We start from the raw sequence: 18,235 nt of genomic DNA, 5'->3' as shown, positions 1-18,235 counted from the left end.
TTCTTCAATATCCTGCAATGCATTTTTTGGTGCTTTTCTGAATAATGCTAATACTGAACAGTCTGTGATGCACCAGGCCCCTGAGCTACATTTTAAGGTTAGCATAATGCTTTCCATCTCTCATCTTTGCGCAACACAGACTCCTGTTACGTGCTGAGGTTTTTTTAGGACATAAAGTACCCAAAAGGAGGTTCTTGCTTAAGAAGCACTGAGACAGCACAATGGTGCTGCGAACTTGCCTCTTCTGGTCTGATCTGTCCTTGTGCCTTCTCCCTTCTACTCTCCCTCTGTCTTTGCTCCTCTCCTTTTATATCTGTGGGAAATATCCAACGATGCATTGTTTCCTTGGAAAACAATTGCTCAGGAGATCATCTCCGTATTCTTCTGGCTTAAAGATTTGTAGAAACAAATGCCATTCCAGAGGGGAAAACAAAAGTTCTTTTTTTACAGTTTGCTGAATAAAAAGGTGGCACACTGAACAGATTTGTCACCTGTTCCTGTGGCACTACTGAATTAGCTGTTAAAATTTATGTGAAAGGAGAAAACAACTATTTTGAAAGTCAAGAGGTCAAACTTCTCTCAGAGACAGAGATTTGTTAGTTGCTGGTGTGTATTGAAGCACTTCTGGACCAGGTGTAGATTTGCTCTCTCCAAACAGAAGAAAGAGCCTTTGAACATATTATCATTGCCTTAAAAATAAAAAAGAAAACTCTCGCCTCGGGCATTTGACAGGAGGCCAGACCTCAGAGGACAGCTGAAGAGAGACAGACAGGTTTCTAACATCTGTTTTGGGTGGGTGGATTATATTTGACTTTGGCATTCACATCAAGACAAGGCAAAGGCAGGGCTTGATGAAGAACACGGTCCCACAGCCTACATGACATTCCCTGGCTCTGGGATGGGAAAACCCCAAACGGGGATGGGCAAAACAGCCATGAAATGAGGGTGAGAATCCTGGGGTACATGCAGAGCTCTTTCTGTAGGCTTTAGAGAAAAGTACTGCTGGATTGGGCATCCAAAATCGGGTTGTGGCTATCAAAGACATCCCTGACAGATGTCCTTGAGCAGAGTGAGAGCTGTCCTCCCACCCAGAGCTCTGGGGGTGCCTCTGGGCCCTGCCAGATGAGCTGTGTTGAACAGTGCTGCTATTTTAAGACTCAAATAGTGTGTCAGTGCCCACTTTGCCTTCTGGCACAAGGTGCAGCCCCCAGGGCTGAGTCAGCAGTGGATCCCTGTGCCACCAGCTGATCCTGTTCCCCAACACTTGCTCTCGATAGAGGTTTCCAAGCCTGCTGTAGGCTGGGAGCTGGGAGCACCTATTTGCTCATCGGGTGCACGTCAGAGCCCGGATTAGCTCAGCGCAAAACCTCACTGAACTCGGGAACAACCTGCAGTTCAGATGATACAAGTATATCTCAGAAGAGTGCTGAGGAAAGGGCAGCAGAAGGTAGTCCTGTGTGTCCCTCTGAAAGCCCCATTGAAGGGCTCTGGCTCCCTCGTGGCCGTGCCTTTGTGGGACAGCAGAAGAACACAGTCCCCATCCATGCACCCTGCCCTCCCAGGCCTGCCTGCCTCTGAACCGCGGCAATTTATAACACCCTGAGGACACCAGGGCCCATTTCAATGCAGCTTTAAGCTGTCAGGCTGTAAATTGTCCTGGTTCAGGAGCTACTTCAAAGCAGCCCAGGCTTCCTGCAGCAAGGAGAAGGCTTTTTGGCAAACCCAGCACAAGTCATTTGCTATTCATGAGTCAAATCCCTGAAATGTCCTGGATCAGCAGCTAAAAATGGGTCATAAGAAGACAAGGCATTGCTGTCTGCTGAAGGAAGCTGCAAACTCCACTGGCCTTCTCCATCTGTTGGCTGAAGCTCCTTCTACATTCTCAGCAATGGCTTTTCCTCCCTCCCTGCCTTTCTCTGTTGAGCAAGCACACATGAGGTTTCCTGAAGCAGTGGGACCTTGACCCAACAGGCGAACCCACCCAAATGATCTCCTATTGCCCCTGTCTCTCAGATGAGTGGAAAAATGTCAGTGGAGTATGGGAAAGTCACTAATGAAAATGATGAATTCCTCCAAGCTGCCTGGTTTCCAAATCTGGAAAGGCTGCAGTGGCCAAGGGAGAGGGAAAGGAAACACCAGCTGGGTGCAAGCTGAGGTTTGTAGGCTGCAGGCTGGCAGCTGGAGGGGTGAAGGGACCAAGCCATGGTGGCTGCAGGCAATGGGCACAGGTTTTGGAGGCAGGTCTGCTCTGCCAAAACTGCACCTGTGGCAGCTTGGTTGCAGCCAGCAGAAGAGTGTCCTCCAGATTGGAAGCAAAGAAAACCCTAGAAAGGGACCCAAAAACTCTTTGTATGTGTGGCTAATATTCAAAAGAGAGTTCACTTGTGTTGTGTGAGTAGCAAATCCTTCCCCAAGCTGGGGAGTATTTGAGACAGTGTTTCTTTTCCTTTCCATTTCTTAGGCATTTACATTCAGCATAATTGCATTTATCGGCATCCACATCTCCTGTTTTAATTTAGAGCATTACAAAAGGAGCAGTTGAATATTCTTTTTGTCAGAGCTGGATGATGGATGGTGAACATCAGCGAGGCTTAAACACCCACGTGGAGGTGAACCCCTGGCTCTGACAGACCGTGTGTAATGCAAGAGGCACTTGGTTACAGAGCTCTGCAGAGTAACGCTGCTTGTTCCTTGTCCAGGCTGTGCCAGACAGCAAACTTCCAGAAAACCTCAGACCATATACAGTTAGCCAGCAACACTATGTGAAATTTTTAACCATATTTGAACGAACGGGCTAACTTGGACACGGCGAGGAGGGAAATGCCAGTCTGCCTGACAGCTCGTTTTAATAATGAGAAAGTTGTTCCACTGACAGGAAGACAATAAAACTGTGGCTGCCTAGAAAGATGTTGCCTTTCTTCTACTTCTGAGCATATGTGAAACTGCAGAGGAACGGGTTGGTCACAGATCTGTGCATGTGCAGCAGTGCTTTTCCCTTCTTTCATCCCTTTTCCCTTCTTTCACCCCTTTTCCCTTCTTTCACTATTTTTCTTTCCAGGGTGTTGAATCTGCACCCACCCTGCCAACCCTATCCAGATGAGTAATTAGTAAATCACTGCTTTCCCCTAAAAAGTGACTTATTTTAAATATATTATCCCTTGTGCTTCAGCAAAGCAAGCAATAAAAATAGGTAATCTTTGTAGTTAGAGCTATTAATTCACAATTTATGGCGCTTTTGGGTTACAGGGCATGAAAGGCAAATTCTTGAGAGATTTATCAGCCGCCTGAATGGGCAGACCTCATCTGCTGATCCCCTATTGATCAAAGAGCTGTATTTTTTATAACCAAGCTACTTGTACTGCACTTACTTTAGATGGCAGAGACCCTGTCATGGAATGGTTTTGGCAGTGCCATGGCTACGCTGGATGATGTACATATGTTTTCCAGTGATGAGACAAAAGGCAGATTTTGTTTTTAAACTCAGAACAGAAGAGCAGGAAGGCTTTAAGTCGTGCGTGGTAATGGTACAAGCACTAGAGAAACTCTTGTGCAATCATCATGTCACTGTGGAAATTCTGTCTGCAGCAGCAGCGTTACCGCACAGTGCTCGTTACCATCACAACCTTCTTAAAGCTCTGCTATCCGCGGGCCAGGGCTCAGCTGTGGATCCTCGTGGGCTGACTGAAATATGTGGCTTCTCCACATAAAACAAGGGTTTGTGACTTTATTTCCCTCCCCTCCTCTGAGCAATTGCTAAACAATTCTTTGTGCAAAAAAAAAAAAAAAGTGCACACGTTTCATACAGACACTTGAGAACAATGCTGTGCAGCTTTGGTAAGCCCTGGAAGCCGTCACCCTGTGCTGCTCCCCATGTGAAACAAGCTGGTGATTGAGTCCAGGCCCTTGTAGTCAGTCTTAAAACCAGCTCCAGAAATGGTGGCTCTGGCTGAAAAAACAGATTGGAGATGAAGAACTGCTCTGAGCTCTCAGGCGGGTGAAAGAGGAGTGAAACCCTCTGCCTGCATCACAAATGTTGTGTTTGTACTGGGCACCGGTTCTGTGGGGGTCTGTAAGGAACTCCATAGCTTGTTTTCTACCAACAGGAGTAAAAGGAGATGTTCTTTTGAATCCAGGTTAATTTGAGTGAGTTCCTGCTTCATTGCTGGATGCCATGGAGGGATGTACTGAGATGAGCTCAGTTGGTTGAACACCAGGGTCGTGGGTTTTTTCGCAGTATGGGCCATTCACTTGAGAGTTGGACTCAGTGATCCCTCTGGGTCCCTTCCAACTCAGAATATTCTGTGATTTCTGTGACGATGATTACTGCTGACAGCAGACCTGAGCAGGAAACCCAGTACTGCCTCATGCTGCCAGCTCCCGCCCCACTTGCAGCAGACCAGGCTTCAGCAGCGGCCAACCACGGATATCTCAGCATGACCCTGGAAAAAGCAGCTAGAGAGCACCATGTTGGAGCACTCACAGAAATCCAAGCCTGGAAGAGAGATGGCTGTGCCATGCAGTTAACACAGTGATTCATCATCATCTTTTCCTTTGTGCTGTTGCAAACCAGGCGACACCGGTGAAACGCAAGCGGAGCTGCGTTGATCCAGCGGGACCAAGTGGACAGAATGAGCCCTCTCAGAGTGTTACTTGAATGCTGGCTTGTTCTGTGTTTCAGATAACCCCAGCAGCATGAAGTGGTGTGCAGCTACCACCTCCTAGGGACAGGCCATCAGCAATTTGGAAGGGGCTAAGGTTTCAAGAGTGCCTTCATAACAACATCCCTTCTTCCAGCTGCTCTCCTGGCAGAGGCACAACGTAGCAGCACCCACGGAGAGGCTGTTTTGGCACCTGGGAGGAGGGTTCACCAGCAGAGGAGTTAGAAATGTTACGTATTTCTAGTTTTCTGTCAGTTTTCATCAGCTGATACTGATGTGGCTGGCAGAGAGGTGCTTTTACCATCACTTGTTAGGAAAGCATAACGCAGATGGATTTATAAACGCAGTTACGGAAGATGATGTCTCACTTCAAGGCTGTTCTGGCACTGCAGGTCTGATGGGCTGCAGCTTTAAGACAGGCAGTTGCGCAGTTGGCCTTGTCTTGGGGATTTAATTCAGCATTCCCAGCTCCCTTCTTGCCCCTTTCCAAAAGGTGTATGTGTTCCTGACACAAATCTTCTCAAGGGATCAGAAACAGCAAGCATAGTCTGTTGCTATGAAAAAGGGGCCATGGCCCTCCTCATCCAAAATGGTTCTGCTTAAGCTGGAAGTGATGAATGTCTTGCAAATGAACTGTTTTTTAAAATACACCCCCACCTTTTTACATGCAGGGAAGAACTGCAGCAGTCACTATTGTGAGGCTGAATCTTTGCATAATTAAATTCACAGTAATCTCCTGTGAAGGCTCAAGAGAGATGCAGAGCTTTGTGCTGATGTGACTGCCTCAGCCCTGTCCTTCAGTGCTGTTACTGTGACATTGTCTCCGTGTAGGGCTCTGTCTGCCTACTCAGGGGTGGAGGTTCCTGAAACATTCTGCAGCAACAGAAAGCTGTGCTGGTGGGCACATGGGGGCAAGACTGACAGGGGGGGATCCTGCAGACAGACCCACTGGAGCCAGTGCTTCCCCCAGGCTTCTTGCAGAATCTGGTGTTGGCACAGATCTGGAGACCTGGGGTGGTGTGTGATGCAGGATCACTGCTATCCCCGTCCAGTCTGGCAGAGAGGCTACGCTGCTCCAGCTTGGATTTCTGATGTTGGACTGATGCTGAGATGGGTGGCTGCCTGGGCTGCAGCTGAAATTTCTCCAAGCAGAGGGTTTCTTCACCCCCCTGTAAGAAGCAGCTTTTGGTAGCCTTGCCAAGTGGACCAAAAAGGCTCATCATCCATCATGGCTCGCAACTGCTACAAAACCACTGGATGTAGAAAGTAGCTCCCAAATAGGAATCTTTGAATTCCATGAACAGAAGTATTTCTAAATGATTACATTACTGCTTCTTGAAAACACATGGTGGAAAATCACACAGCAGTCCAGAAGAGGTCTTCTCTTCTGTAGTCTGTGTTCAGAGGAAACTGCATCCCTCTAACTCTGTTTTTAGCATCCAAAAATTATTGGCCAGGGTTTCAGAAGCTTTCTGCTCATCATCTCCAAGAAACTCCTCTCCAAGGGTCATGTGGTGCTCCTCTGGAATCTTAACACTTCACATGAGAAAGAGCAGATACAGACTTCGAAGGATGCAGCTCTGTCTTTCATGGGCCTGTTGAAATTCATAATGAAAAACAAGTTTTCTTGTGCTCTGCCTGCACTGTGGAGTAGAAGTGTGGAGCTGACAACAAGGAAAAGAAATCCTGAGACACAGTAGATTTGGTGTGCAAGTAATTTGGCATCATCCCTCAGTGTGGCCTTTAAATGAGCAATCAGCAGCGAGTCACTGTATCCCTGGTTTTGTTTGGATCTGGGACAGAGGCTGGAGAGGGAGAGCTGAATCATTTGCCCCATGGGTCAGAGCCTTACCATGAGCAAGGGCGAGCCTTGTGAAGAGCAGCAATTTGCACCAGGACTTGTAATTTGGAAATTATGCTAGAAGCAACTTTTGATTACACTTTCTCAGGCAATCCCAATACCAATTAGTCATTTGCACCTACAATGTTCTGCTTCTTTAATAGCTGTAGCATAGAACATTTGTTAATGTTTAGTGGTATTTTATTTGTTTTTGTTTCTGTCAAATCAGAACCCTTTGGATGAAAACCTTGCAATCACATCCAGCTCTCCTAAGGTTTGCACAGTTAACTCTAAATATCCTAAACTGGCATGTTCTGTTTTATCTGGTTTCTATATCCTTATTTAGACCAGGAAGATGAAGCTCAGCTTAATGCAGGCCCAGGAGGAGGGAAGTTCTCTGCTTCCTAGCTGGAGGATCTCAGTTCCCAAGTGCCTTGGACTGCTCCCACATGTAGGTTTTGGGTAATGAGATCGTCAAGCTCAGGGTCAGAGGTGAGGTACACGATGCCAGTTTTGAAGACCCATTCATTTTTGCAGGTTTTCTTCTTTCCTTTGCCAAGCTGGAAATACTTTAAAGGCTACTTGGTTTGAGAAACTGTAAATGAATAAGTTATTTTTAAGCTCTTCTACTTGCTTAAACAAGAAAGGATTGGGAGAAAAACAGTTGTTTAATTAAAAGCTACTTGGTATGTTTCACAAAAGCTTGAACTCCAGCAGTAACTCTCCTAATTCACAGATTCCTTGGGAGTTCAATGACCTTGAGTTTGCTGTGCTTGAGACTTGCCTTAGTACTTGGCTTCCTTTCTGGAATACTTTTGGAGAGGAGAGCAGTGCAGAAGGTACTGCGAGGCTCTCGAGTGAGACCAGCACTGTTTCACTTAGGATCATATAAGAAGAGGCATTTGTGTTGTACAAAATAAACTTCTTGCTTCAGAGCATGCCTTACTGCACCCAGAGGTCACAGCTGGATCTGCCTCTGCTTCCCCACCAGTCTGCCATGGAAATTTTGAGTACTGGCTGCTCAGGATGATTTTCTTGCCTCTCTTTATGAAACAAAGCAAACGTGAACCAGCAGTACATGATGAAATTTGTGTGAGAAGTAACTTCTCTGAAGAATCACATCATTTAATCGTGCTCCAGAGCTCAGGGCTTCACTTGTCAGCTGAGAGGGAAGTCTGATCTCCCAGCGCCGAGTGGTGTTTCCTGCATCCTTTCCTGTAGTGGCAACTGGGGAGGTTAAAGCCGTGAACGAGTGGCCAAGTTCACTGGAAATGAGTGTTTATCCATTACTTCCCTGTGTTTGTTTCCACCATAATAACTCTGTCTGAAGGAGTGGCTTCAGTCATGTCAATGTTTAGCTGTGGGATATAAAGCATCAGGATTTAAACAGAAAGAAACCTGAATACAGAGTTGTATTCAGGAGGCCCCTGCAGTCTTTCCCTCTAGCGGAGGGAAGTCAGCAGTAAACAAAACTCCACTGCTCCTTTCCCTTGGCAAAATTCTTCATCAGGTGAGCTATACTGGTGATGTAAAAACCAGACAACTGGTTATCTGTTGTGGTTAATCAGTGCAAAGTGGCAAAATTGTGCTAGTGCAGCTACAATTATTTAGTGCAGTTCCTTGGGATGTGGGTGCAGAAAGTGTTTCATTTCACTTCAACCAGCCAACAGGAGCTGCCCCCTTCCTTGCACCAGCTCTGGCACATCTCTGGAAGGAGGAGCAAGGAGGAGATGGACATGAGCATCCTGTCTGGATTTGGCTGCAGAGCTGAGGGGCAGGGTGGGGCTGTCCCAGCACCTGAGTTGCTCCCACAGGAGAACAGCTCCACACTGTGACCCACATCCTCATCTCCTCCCGATGGCAGTGCTCAGAGCTAGGTGACATTAACCATCATTTGGGCTTTTAATTAGCTGGGCTTTGTATTTAAAGCCCATCTTGGGCATTTTGAAACCTGCCATGCAGCGTGTCTTATCCACGATTGCTTTTCATGAGACTTGCAGTGCTGCGTTTTCTGGGCTCTGGTAGCACAATCTGGAGCTGTGAGAGAAAGCCCTTGGGGGCTAATCCATGGCTGCAGGCCAGCTTCTGCATAAACTGGTCTTATTTTTAAAGTCCATTTTCTCCAGTACACTTTTTTTTGGCCTGCAAAAGACTTCTTCATTTAAAACTAGGAACATAACACTCTCTCCTTTCAGTTGGTCTTTTGGACATGAGCCAGTAGTGCCCACAACAGCTGTACCACAGTTTAAACATTCAGTCTCTAATGGTTTGGGGAACATTAGGGTTTTTAAGGCTTCAACAGGTCTAGAGTAAATAGCGGTCAATAAAGAGTAGCTCTTCTTTGTATCCCTACGCTCTCAGTGCTCTGCACTAGAATAAAGCATGCTTAGAATATAATCATTGCAAAATTAATATCCATGAAAGGTTCTTTTTTTAAAAAAAAGAATCATAGAGAAACCTGTTTCACTAGAAGAAGAGTTCACAAGAGTTCAGTTCTCAAGACTCTGGTAACGGGCATGGGGAAGTTTGCACGTAATGTCTGTGGGAGACGTGCATGTCCTGGGCTTGTGTCGCTCCCCACGTGTGTGTTTAGTGACTGGGAGGAGCAAATAAATCACAGTATTCCTTTCTCTATGGCCTTCTTCCCCCCTCCTATTGATGGTGTACACAAGAGTTACTTATGATTTTGTGTCTTCCTTATGGTTTCTGGTATCGCATGGAGTCGAAAGCCAGCGTGTGCTAATTGGTAATATTTAGTATAGTGTTTTGGACCCAAATATGGTAAGAAATTAATGTTAGCAGTGGTTTGTGATAGTTGGGTATTGCCCTTATTAGTGATTGAACCCTGTGCTGGGGACCCTTAACAATTTGAGCAAATGAATGTTGGTGGAGCTGTCAAACAGCATGGAGGGAACTGCTCAGTTCCATCAAGTTTGTAGATGTGGGTGAGCAAACACAATCGATGTGGGGCTGGTTTCTAGGGGAAAGCTCTTGGGCCTTGCAGCCCTTCTGTGGGACTGGGTCAAGTGTCTGCCAGCACCTTGGCCCAGGAAGGGTTAAATTGCTCCATTGGCCACTGGCCACTTGGACTTCGTGTACAGCGCTTGGTGTAGTTGTGAAAAAAGTTTGTAACTCCTTGTACTCTCTGTAGGGAATTAATTAACCCCTTCCAGTACCCTTCTTTGTGTTTGCTGCTGGTGTGAGGTGTACCTTGGCACCCAGAGAGGGATCAGAGCTGCAGGATCCTGGCACACCCCATGCCTGCTGCAGCCTGCTGAATGCAAGGGGACAAGGGGGACGCTGGAGTAGGAGAGGGGGAGACTTCATAGGAAAAACATTGAACGTGCCAGCCTTGCAAGGCATTCTTCTGAAAAATAGGATTATATAAAAGCCTGGCTACTGTGGTGCTTCTCATTAGCTGCACCGCAGCGTTGGCTGGAGTGCAGGGCTCGGGCAGTTGTCACCTTTTTGGCTGGAGCAAGGTGGCTGTTACTAGATGTTTCAGTTGTAAATTGCTTTGTGTTGAAGCCCCAGTAAAGTCTTGCTGAGATATGTTATATATTCAGTTCAGTTTTTGAAGCAAGCTAGTTTTGGGAAGGGGCAAGAAGGACTATTAGAAGTCTACCCTAAGAGGTTGCTCCAGAGTGGCAAGCCAGAGCGTTAAAATATGCTTCTTAATTTTAATTTGTGCCATTTGCTAGGGGTTCTTATCTTTACTTCCATTGGGAAGTTTCATAACATTTTCCTACCCATCGGTATTCTATTAAAACTTTGTTGTGTAATCTGAAAGCCTTTCTGCTTCTCATGGTTTCCTCTTCAGAATGCCCTAGGTAGCAATTTTAGAGTAAATGCATTCAGGCTGCATGGTCTTGATTTTGTTCTTATAAATTCAAAACAAGACTTGAAATTAAATCCTATTGTCAGGTTTCCTTTAAATAGCAGCAGCCTACTGATGTGATTTAAGAATTTTTATCTAATGTCACAGTACTTCTAGAAAAGCCTCTGCCTGGAGTTGTAGTTAAAATGTCAGTGAAATTGGTTATCATATGCATTTAATACTTCTAGTTCCAGATATACATAGTGTTAGAGAATAGATCAGTGTTGTCAGTAAAATAAGTGGGTCCTGCAGTGTTGGACTGATCCTGTTCTTCCCGTGTGAGTTCTCCACTGTAATAGACTGTGCTCACAGGACTGACCCTAAGTGGGTGTGATTTGAGGTCTCCTAGAGCCCTTCACAGCAACAGTGAGGTTCAAAGTGACCAAAAAAATAAAGTGTTATTAGTAGAGGAAACAATACAGGGATACAAATGAAGAACAGTCTTTTGGGTGACTGGAAAAAATGTGTTTCTTGGGAAAGCTTGAGGTTCATTCAGTTTGGATAACTCTGCTGGACGTGGGATTAGACCAGCTAACCTCTGCCCGTAGCGCTCTTTTAAATCTTGCATGACTTCTAAAGGGATATTATACATCTCGACAGGCAGCTCATCTGAGGCCTGCCAAGGGGCCATGGCCAAGATGTTCTCCTTTGGCTGCATTGCTGCACGGATCCATCCATCCTCTGGCCTGGATTGCTCCCAGACAGCGTGCACGCAGCAGGGATCACTTGGGGAGAGTGGGAAGAAGGTGAACTTGAAGGAGAGGGGGCGGGGGACTGGTGGCGACCCACGAAATAAATGTCCTTCCTTTCTCAGTCCAGCTGAAATTCCTCCCTCCCTCCTTTGCAGTGATTTACATTTGCTCAGATTAAAATCCATGCTCCCAGTAAGCTCAGCTTGCTCCGTGCTGTCGGCAGCGATACACCGAATGTCAGGTTTCAGCATGCACACAGTCAGCTCGTTAAGATAGCAGCAATTAAATCCAGGTGTAAGTTTATCCCTAAGATTCAGTGTCTGTCCACAATAATGGGAAAAATGCAACCGAAGGCCTAATAAAACAGTACTTGTGCTGGCTCTGAGCAGCTGGTAAAGGGAAGGTTTCTGTGCTGGTGATTTTCCTTCTAGTGCTCTGTTTAATTGCCATCATATTTGAGACATTCTCCCTGGTTCTTTTTTGGGTTTGGCTCTTTGCTGATCTGTACAGCCCCTTTTACACAAGCTTTATTGACTGTGTTACCTGTGGCAGATTCCACTGCCAGTAACAGGGATTGGATCCCATACTGAATGAAGGTGCTGTGTCAGCTTTGGCAGGTTGATGACGTTTGTGCTGTGACATAGAATCTGCCCATGGTCTTTCTAAATTTCCATTATCTAAGCTGGTATATACCTTTGGCCCCAAGGTTTTTTTATCAGTTTATTTTCCACATTATCTTTCTGGTTTGTCTGCTTTCCTGAGACTTGTGAATCTAATCTCAGCTCACTATCTTCTTGTTTTGAAATAGCAAATGCCATGTTAAGGATGTTTTTATTCTGGTGTACACATGCATCCTGTATTACCTGACTTCTGGAACTCTAGGAATCTCAGGTGCGCTTTACTGTCCATTGACATTTTAAAATGACAGCTGTAGCTTTGCATTGCAGCACTTGAGGTAACATATTTGGCATCTTGGCCAAAACATTCAGCAACTTGCATTTTTAATGCCTAAATCTGGATTTTTAAAGCCTAAATGGCATTTGGGTATAATGGAAAAGGTGTTGTCAGATTTGCTTAGTATGTACATGGCATCCCTTTTTATTGTTCTTTATTATTAATATTAAAACAATGGGAAACAGATGAATAGTTAAGAGTTTTGTAGTGAACACTTCACGGTGTTATTTTCCTGGTGATGGTGTGTTGTTGTGAAGAAATGAGCTTACAATCGACTTACTGCTGAATTGTTTGGCTGCTGGTGATATCTCTAGAATGGGCTGTAGTAATCCCAAATCCATGATAGATGTTTCTTTCACCAGTTTACAATGAATAATCCTCTTAATTTCCTTGAATAGCAGCTGGTATTGCTACAACCTGTGTCTAAACCCAAGAACAGCTTATTCAGAAAGCCTTCTGTGAGCAAGGGGGAATTCTCTCCCAGCGGGGTTGCGTGGGCAAACTTTCACAGGGTCAGCACTGCCGAGACTCTGACTTCTCCTCCCTCTCTCTCTCTCTCTTCTAGATGCAGCAGCTGTTCTACGAGAATTACGAGAAGAACAAAAAAGGCTACATCCGAGACCTGAGGAACAGCAAAATACACCGAGCCATAACACTGCACCCCAACAAGAACCCCCCATACCAGTACAGGCTGCACAGCTACATGCTGAGCCGCAAGATCGCGGAGCTGCGCCACCGCACCGTGCAGCTGCACCGTGAGATTGTGCTCATGAGCAAGTACAGCAACACTGAAATCCACAAGGAGGACCTGCAGCTGGGGATGCCGCCCTCCTTCATGCGGTTCCAGCCTCGCCACCGCGAAGAGATACTGGAGTGGGAGTTTCTTACAGGAAAATACTTGTATTCGGGCGCTGACGGGCAACCGCCTCGGAGAGGAATGGATTCGTCCCAGCGCGAAGCGTTGGATGACATCGTTATGCAGGTCATGGAAATGATCAACGCCAACGCCAAGACCCGGGGGAGGATCATCGATTTCAAGGAAATACAGTATGGATACCGCAGGGTGAACCCCATGTACGGAGCAGAGTACGTGCTGGACCTGCTGCTTCTCTACAAGAAGCACAAGGGGAAGAAGATGACGGTCCCTGTGCGAAGGCACGCGTACCTGCAGCAGACCTTCAGCAAGATCCAGTTCATGGAGCATGAAGAAATGGATGCCAAAGAGCTGGCCAGCAAAATCAACCAGGATTCTGGGTCCTTGTCCTTCCTCTCCAACTCGCTGAAGATGTTTGTCCCCTTCCAACTCAGCAAGTCCAAAGCAGAAAGGAAGGAGCTCAAAGACAAGAAGATCAACATCCTGATCCCTCTCTCCGGACGTTTTGACATGTTTGCAAGGTTCATGGGGAATTTTGAAAAGACGTGCCTCATTCCAAACCAGAACGTCAAGCTGGTTGTCCTGCTTTTCAATTCCAACTCCAACCCTGACAAAGCAAAGCAAATCGAGCTGATGAGAGATTACCGCTCCAAATACCCCAAGGCAGACATGCAGGTTCTGCCGGTGTCGGGGGAGTTCTCGAGGGCACTGGCTCTGGAAGTTGGATCTTCTCAGTTCCAGAATGAGTCTTTACTTTTCTTCTGTGATGTTGACTTAGTGTTTACCACAGAATTCCTCCAGCGGTGTAGAGCCAATACAGTTTTGGGTCAGCAAGTATATTTTCCCATCATTTTTAGCCAGTATGATCCAAAGATTGTTTATAGTGGAAAGGTTCCTAGTGACAATCATTTTGCCTTCACTCAGAAAACAGGTTTCTGGAGGAACTATGGCTTTGGTATCACCTGTATTTACAAAGGTGACCTTCTTCGAGCAGGTGGCTTTGATGTCTCCATCCAAGGTTGGGGCCTTGAAGATGTAGATCTATTTAACAAAGTCATTCAAGCTGGCTTAAAAACTTTCCGAAGCCAAGAAATTGGAGTAGTCCATGTGCATCACCCTGTTTTTTGTGACCCTAATCTTGATCCAAAACAATACAAAATGTGCTTGGGGTCCAAAGCTTCAACTTATGGATCCACACAACAGCTGGCTGAAATATGGTTTGAAAAAAACGACCCAAATTTTGGGAAAAGCAGCAATACTAATGGCTCAGTGAGGACAGCCTAATGTCCAGCTATGCTGGAAAAGACTTTTTTTTAATTATCTAATTTATTTTTGGGAAAATGTTTTTTGATAATTCACTTTTAAAAGACCACACAGGATATATTTTAGAAATCATCGTTGTTTTCTTACAAAGCGCTCGTTTTGAGAAGAACAAGGCCCTTGGGTTTTTTTGTTGTTGTGTTTTTGGTTTTGAACAAAACTGTGATCAGTATTTGCCTTCAAACAAAAAAAAAAAGAAAAAAAGAATTGTTTAAGAGTTATCTGACCGATCAGTGGAAATCTGACTTAAATTAGAATTTCCTTATGAACAAAAGATTGTTTCCTACCGTTTCCAGTGCCGTCTTCATGGCTGGGATTCTGTAAATTGGGACCTGAGCGTGCAAAACCAAGTGACAAAACGCTGTGTCTAAATGTTTTTGGTGTGACTGCTACCGTGCAAAGATTCTGCTCCTTTGGTTCAGGATTAGCCATTAATTTTTAAATTGCATTAGAAAATCTGAGTTGCTGTGGTGATGAGAAGGGTGGTAATTGCAGGAGGTTGGTTTTTTTTTTTCCTAATAGCTGATTATTTCAGTTGAAAAATACACTTCCACTTATTATGGGCAGGTGAGGGAAGGAAGTAAGCACAATCTGCAATCTGATTAGTCCTTGTAGAAATTGCTGTGTTTGATATTTGGTCCATATATGGACAGAATGTTTGGGGAATCCGTGGTGGGTTCTGTGTATTGTCCTCAGCCGCCATCCGAGGGCTGAGCGATGTGACCAGGAAATGCCGAAGCCTGATGAGCGAGGGGAAGAGGCTGGGAAATGGGAATCCCTTACAGCCAAACGACAGCACACAGTGAACAATCCAAGTTTCCTGATGAGAACTTGGAAAACTCCTCTGCACCGAGTGTCCTGCGCCCGATCGCATCGATTTTGTTCAGTTGGTTACATGATGTTGATGGGAACAATTACGTCATTTGATTACTAGTTTTGTTTTGGGATTATTTTTTTTCTGTATCTGTTAGACCGTTAATTTATTTAATATCCATTGTTTTAGGTTCTTGACCTTTTCCTTGAATATCTGTTAGTCATTTTAATATTTTATATATATATATATATATATGTGTGTGTAAATATATATATATATATTAGGAATGTATTGCATCTTCTCACTGATAAGGTAGTGTACATCATACTTACAGTAAATGATCTCCAAAGATTACTTTCTAAAATATTTTTTCATGAATCTTTCCCCGCCCCCCCCCCCAAATTTCTTTTAACATTTTTGGAATGGCTTCAGTGAGTTTAGGAAATATTTTGGTATTCCAAGAGGAACTGAGGAGGCTGAATACAAGGAAAGTGTGATCCCTATGAGTTAACACCTAGCAGGGTAAGAGAAAATACACAAAATAAAGTGCCTTAAAGCCAGATAGGGAACCCTGTACACTGAGACTTAGGCAGTGAATGGACATTGTCATTGAAGCAGATGATCTCTTGGGACCTGTGTACCTGTAAATATCCTGCTCAGCAGAAATAAAAAATAAAAACCAGTGAACAATATATTTTTCTATTGTATCCTCCAGCCCCATTTCATCTCGTTGCCCTCAGTTCCACTTCGCCTACTCTTTGGGAAGTGGAGACAAGTGAAGGAATTGAGAAAACCCGAAGCTTAGGTGGTTGTTGCCATGTTTGAAGGGATCTTAGGGAGCAATTGCTATTCCAGTAGAAGAAATAACCATTGTTTACACGTGTATGAACTGCAACTAGCATAGAGTCTGTGTCCTACCATGTTCATCATTTTCTGGTGACAGTCCCAAGGATGTAGGTACTTGGATGGATTCAGTGCATGGAAAATTTTTCTTTCCCTTCTCTTTTTTTTTTCCTTTCTTTTTTTCTTTTCTTTTTCTTTTTTAAGACTTGCTTCTAAGATGCAATAAAGATTTTTTATTTGCAATCAGAGCTGCTCACGTCGTCAGTCCATATCATTCCACCCAGTGCAGGCACAGAGGTAACACACTTTGGGAAGTAAGCCTAGGTAAAAGGATCTCCCTCTTCCAAAGGGTTTTGACCTCTGTGTTGTGTTTTGGCCTGGGATGAGCTCAGTGCTTCTACCTTGGCTCTGAGGGAAGGGAGAACAGACCCATTCTGGGGTCTGTTGAGCTGTGCCATTGCCTGGTTTGGACATTTCTTCATGAAAACGTTAGAAGTACTTCTGCTGCCTGAAAATACTCATAAGTATACATTTCAAATGCATACAGTGACAAGGCTGAATGGTGCCCTAATGTTTTGTGTATTCAAAACACAGTAAAAATAATTACTAAGTGGGTTGAGAACTTATTTTTTAATAGCTCTAGGAGTTAAGTATTGGTGTGAGGACAAAATTAAGTCCCAAAGCAAGAATCTTAGGGATTGCAGAGGTGTTTCTTCACGCAAGCAACTTGTATTTGTGGTACAGAAAAGAGCTTGAAGAATATGAACCCCAAAGAGCAGCACCAAAATGGGCGAAAAAAAGCCCTGTACTGTATTTATTAACATTTATCATTATGTAGGACTTTTTTTAGCCCATAACAGCTGGTAAAAGCAGAATGTATGTAACTGGAAAAAGCCATTTAGTGAACAGCACCCATCTGGTATTTGAGGTTTTTTCTGAGTTGCCACAGTTCTAATTCTGCTAGCAAATCCCTATTAAAAGTGAGTTTTGGACCAAGCTTGCAGGCAGCTCTTGAGGCCCTGCATCTCAATTGATCACATATTTTATGGACTCTCAGCTTAAAAGTAATCCATTTTAAATTTTAGTTATAACCCTTTATGACAAAGTCTAACCACATCAATCCCATTTTATACTAAAATAAGTGGCATTTGCTGCCCCAGCTGTAAGACACTGGACTGAGGTGGAAAACATCAGCAGGTAGGTGCTAACCCAGCCTTGACAAGAATCCCTTCTGGGGCTGAAACATTTCATCTGCAATTTACTCCAGTTGTTTGGTTTGGACAGAAGTTTCCTTCTTGCTGAGGAGGCTGGAAAACCCTGGAGGGTTTGCATCTGGGCCACAGAGGTGTGAGAAAATGAGATGGTGTCGTCCTGAAAATGAAGGACGTGGTGCCCAGTCATGTGCTGTCTATCGAGATGCTGCTCTTCTTCATTAAAACAATTTAAAATGTGAGAGACTTCTTTCCCTCATTATTCTGGTGCAGGTAACCTGGGTTGGATGCTGTGTCGGCTGTGGGCATCCTCACAGCAATAAAACTCCCACCCAAGGAGAGCTTTGCAGCCCCTGGGCACGTGGGGTTAAATCCTTCACCTTCCCTGATCACCCATGGGGGGGAGCTGGATTTATTAATGCTGTTTTCTAAAAACTTTTCCCTCCTGCTCAAGATCGATGATGGCAAAAAGAGGCAAAGGGAGCTAGGGAAAATGTGAGTCCAGAAAGGCAGCAGGTACTTCTGGTGACTGTTGTGCTGGATGTGACTATTTACATGTGAAACATTTATCTGTAACTGCAGAGTCACAGTCCATGGAAGGATTTCAAGTTTTGGTCGTTTAGGCACAGTGGGGGTTTATTACACAGAAAACTCAGTGACCAGCTCCAGCCCCACTTAGCTCCCCTGGACCTGGCTGGATGGTTCCTTTCAGCAAAATCAGCACAAAGTCCCGCTGACCCAAATCTGCTTACTCTTGAGTTTTTGTGGAAGCCTCTAACTTTACATTGCAAATTATTATCCTGAGCCGTTTCGCATGAATACTTGCTAAAAATACTCGGCTTGCACAGCCAGCCGCAATCAGGAGCTTTTTGGAAAGAAAATCTTACAGAGGCATTAAAAATGGGGAGAAGGTCCAGGCCCCACCAGGGCTCCTCCTCTGCTCTGGCCATGGTGATGCCTTGGCTGGTGGGACACTGCTCACGTGGGACCTGTTTTAAATTAATGCTTTTGTACCCAGTGGACTCTGCCAATGTGAGTTGTGCTGACCAGAGCAAATTCAGGGGTTTTGATCCCAGTTGGAGCTCAAAAGCCACCTCCTTCTTGGGCTTAGGCAGCCTTGGATACAACCTGGGCTCCCCAGCCAAGGCAGTG

The 18,235-nt window shown here is 44.9% G+C and overlaps 1 protein-coding gene across 1 annotated transcript in view; it reads left to right on the top strand.

The window, feature by feature from the left end:
- The window catches only part of CHSY1 (chondroitin sulfate synthase 1), a 75,604-nt gene extending 59,489 nt beyond the window's left edge, over positions 1-16,115 (top strand). Inside the window, exon 3 of the mRNA XM_032123403.1 lies at positions 12,587-16,115. Coding sequence (XP_031979294.1) covers positions 12,587-14,179 — 1,593 coding nt within the window. The 3' untranslated portion in view covers positions 14,180-16,115. The remainder of the gene's footprint in view (positions 1-12,586) is intronic.
- The last annotated feature ends 2,120 nt before the right edge of the window (positions 16,116-18,235 follow it).

This window comes from Corvus moneduloides, chromosome 13, assembly GCF_009650955.1.
Source record: "Corvus moneduloides isolate bCorMon1 chromosome 13, bCorMon1.pri, whole genome shotgun sequence".
Classification (NCBI taxonomy): Eukaryota; Metazoa; Chordata; class Aves; order Passeriformes; family Corvidae; genus Corvus; species Corvus moneduloides.
Note: the sequence above shows the minus strand (reverse complement) of the source record. Positions and strands in the feature narration are given on the sequence as shown.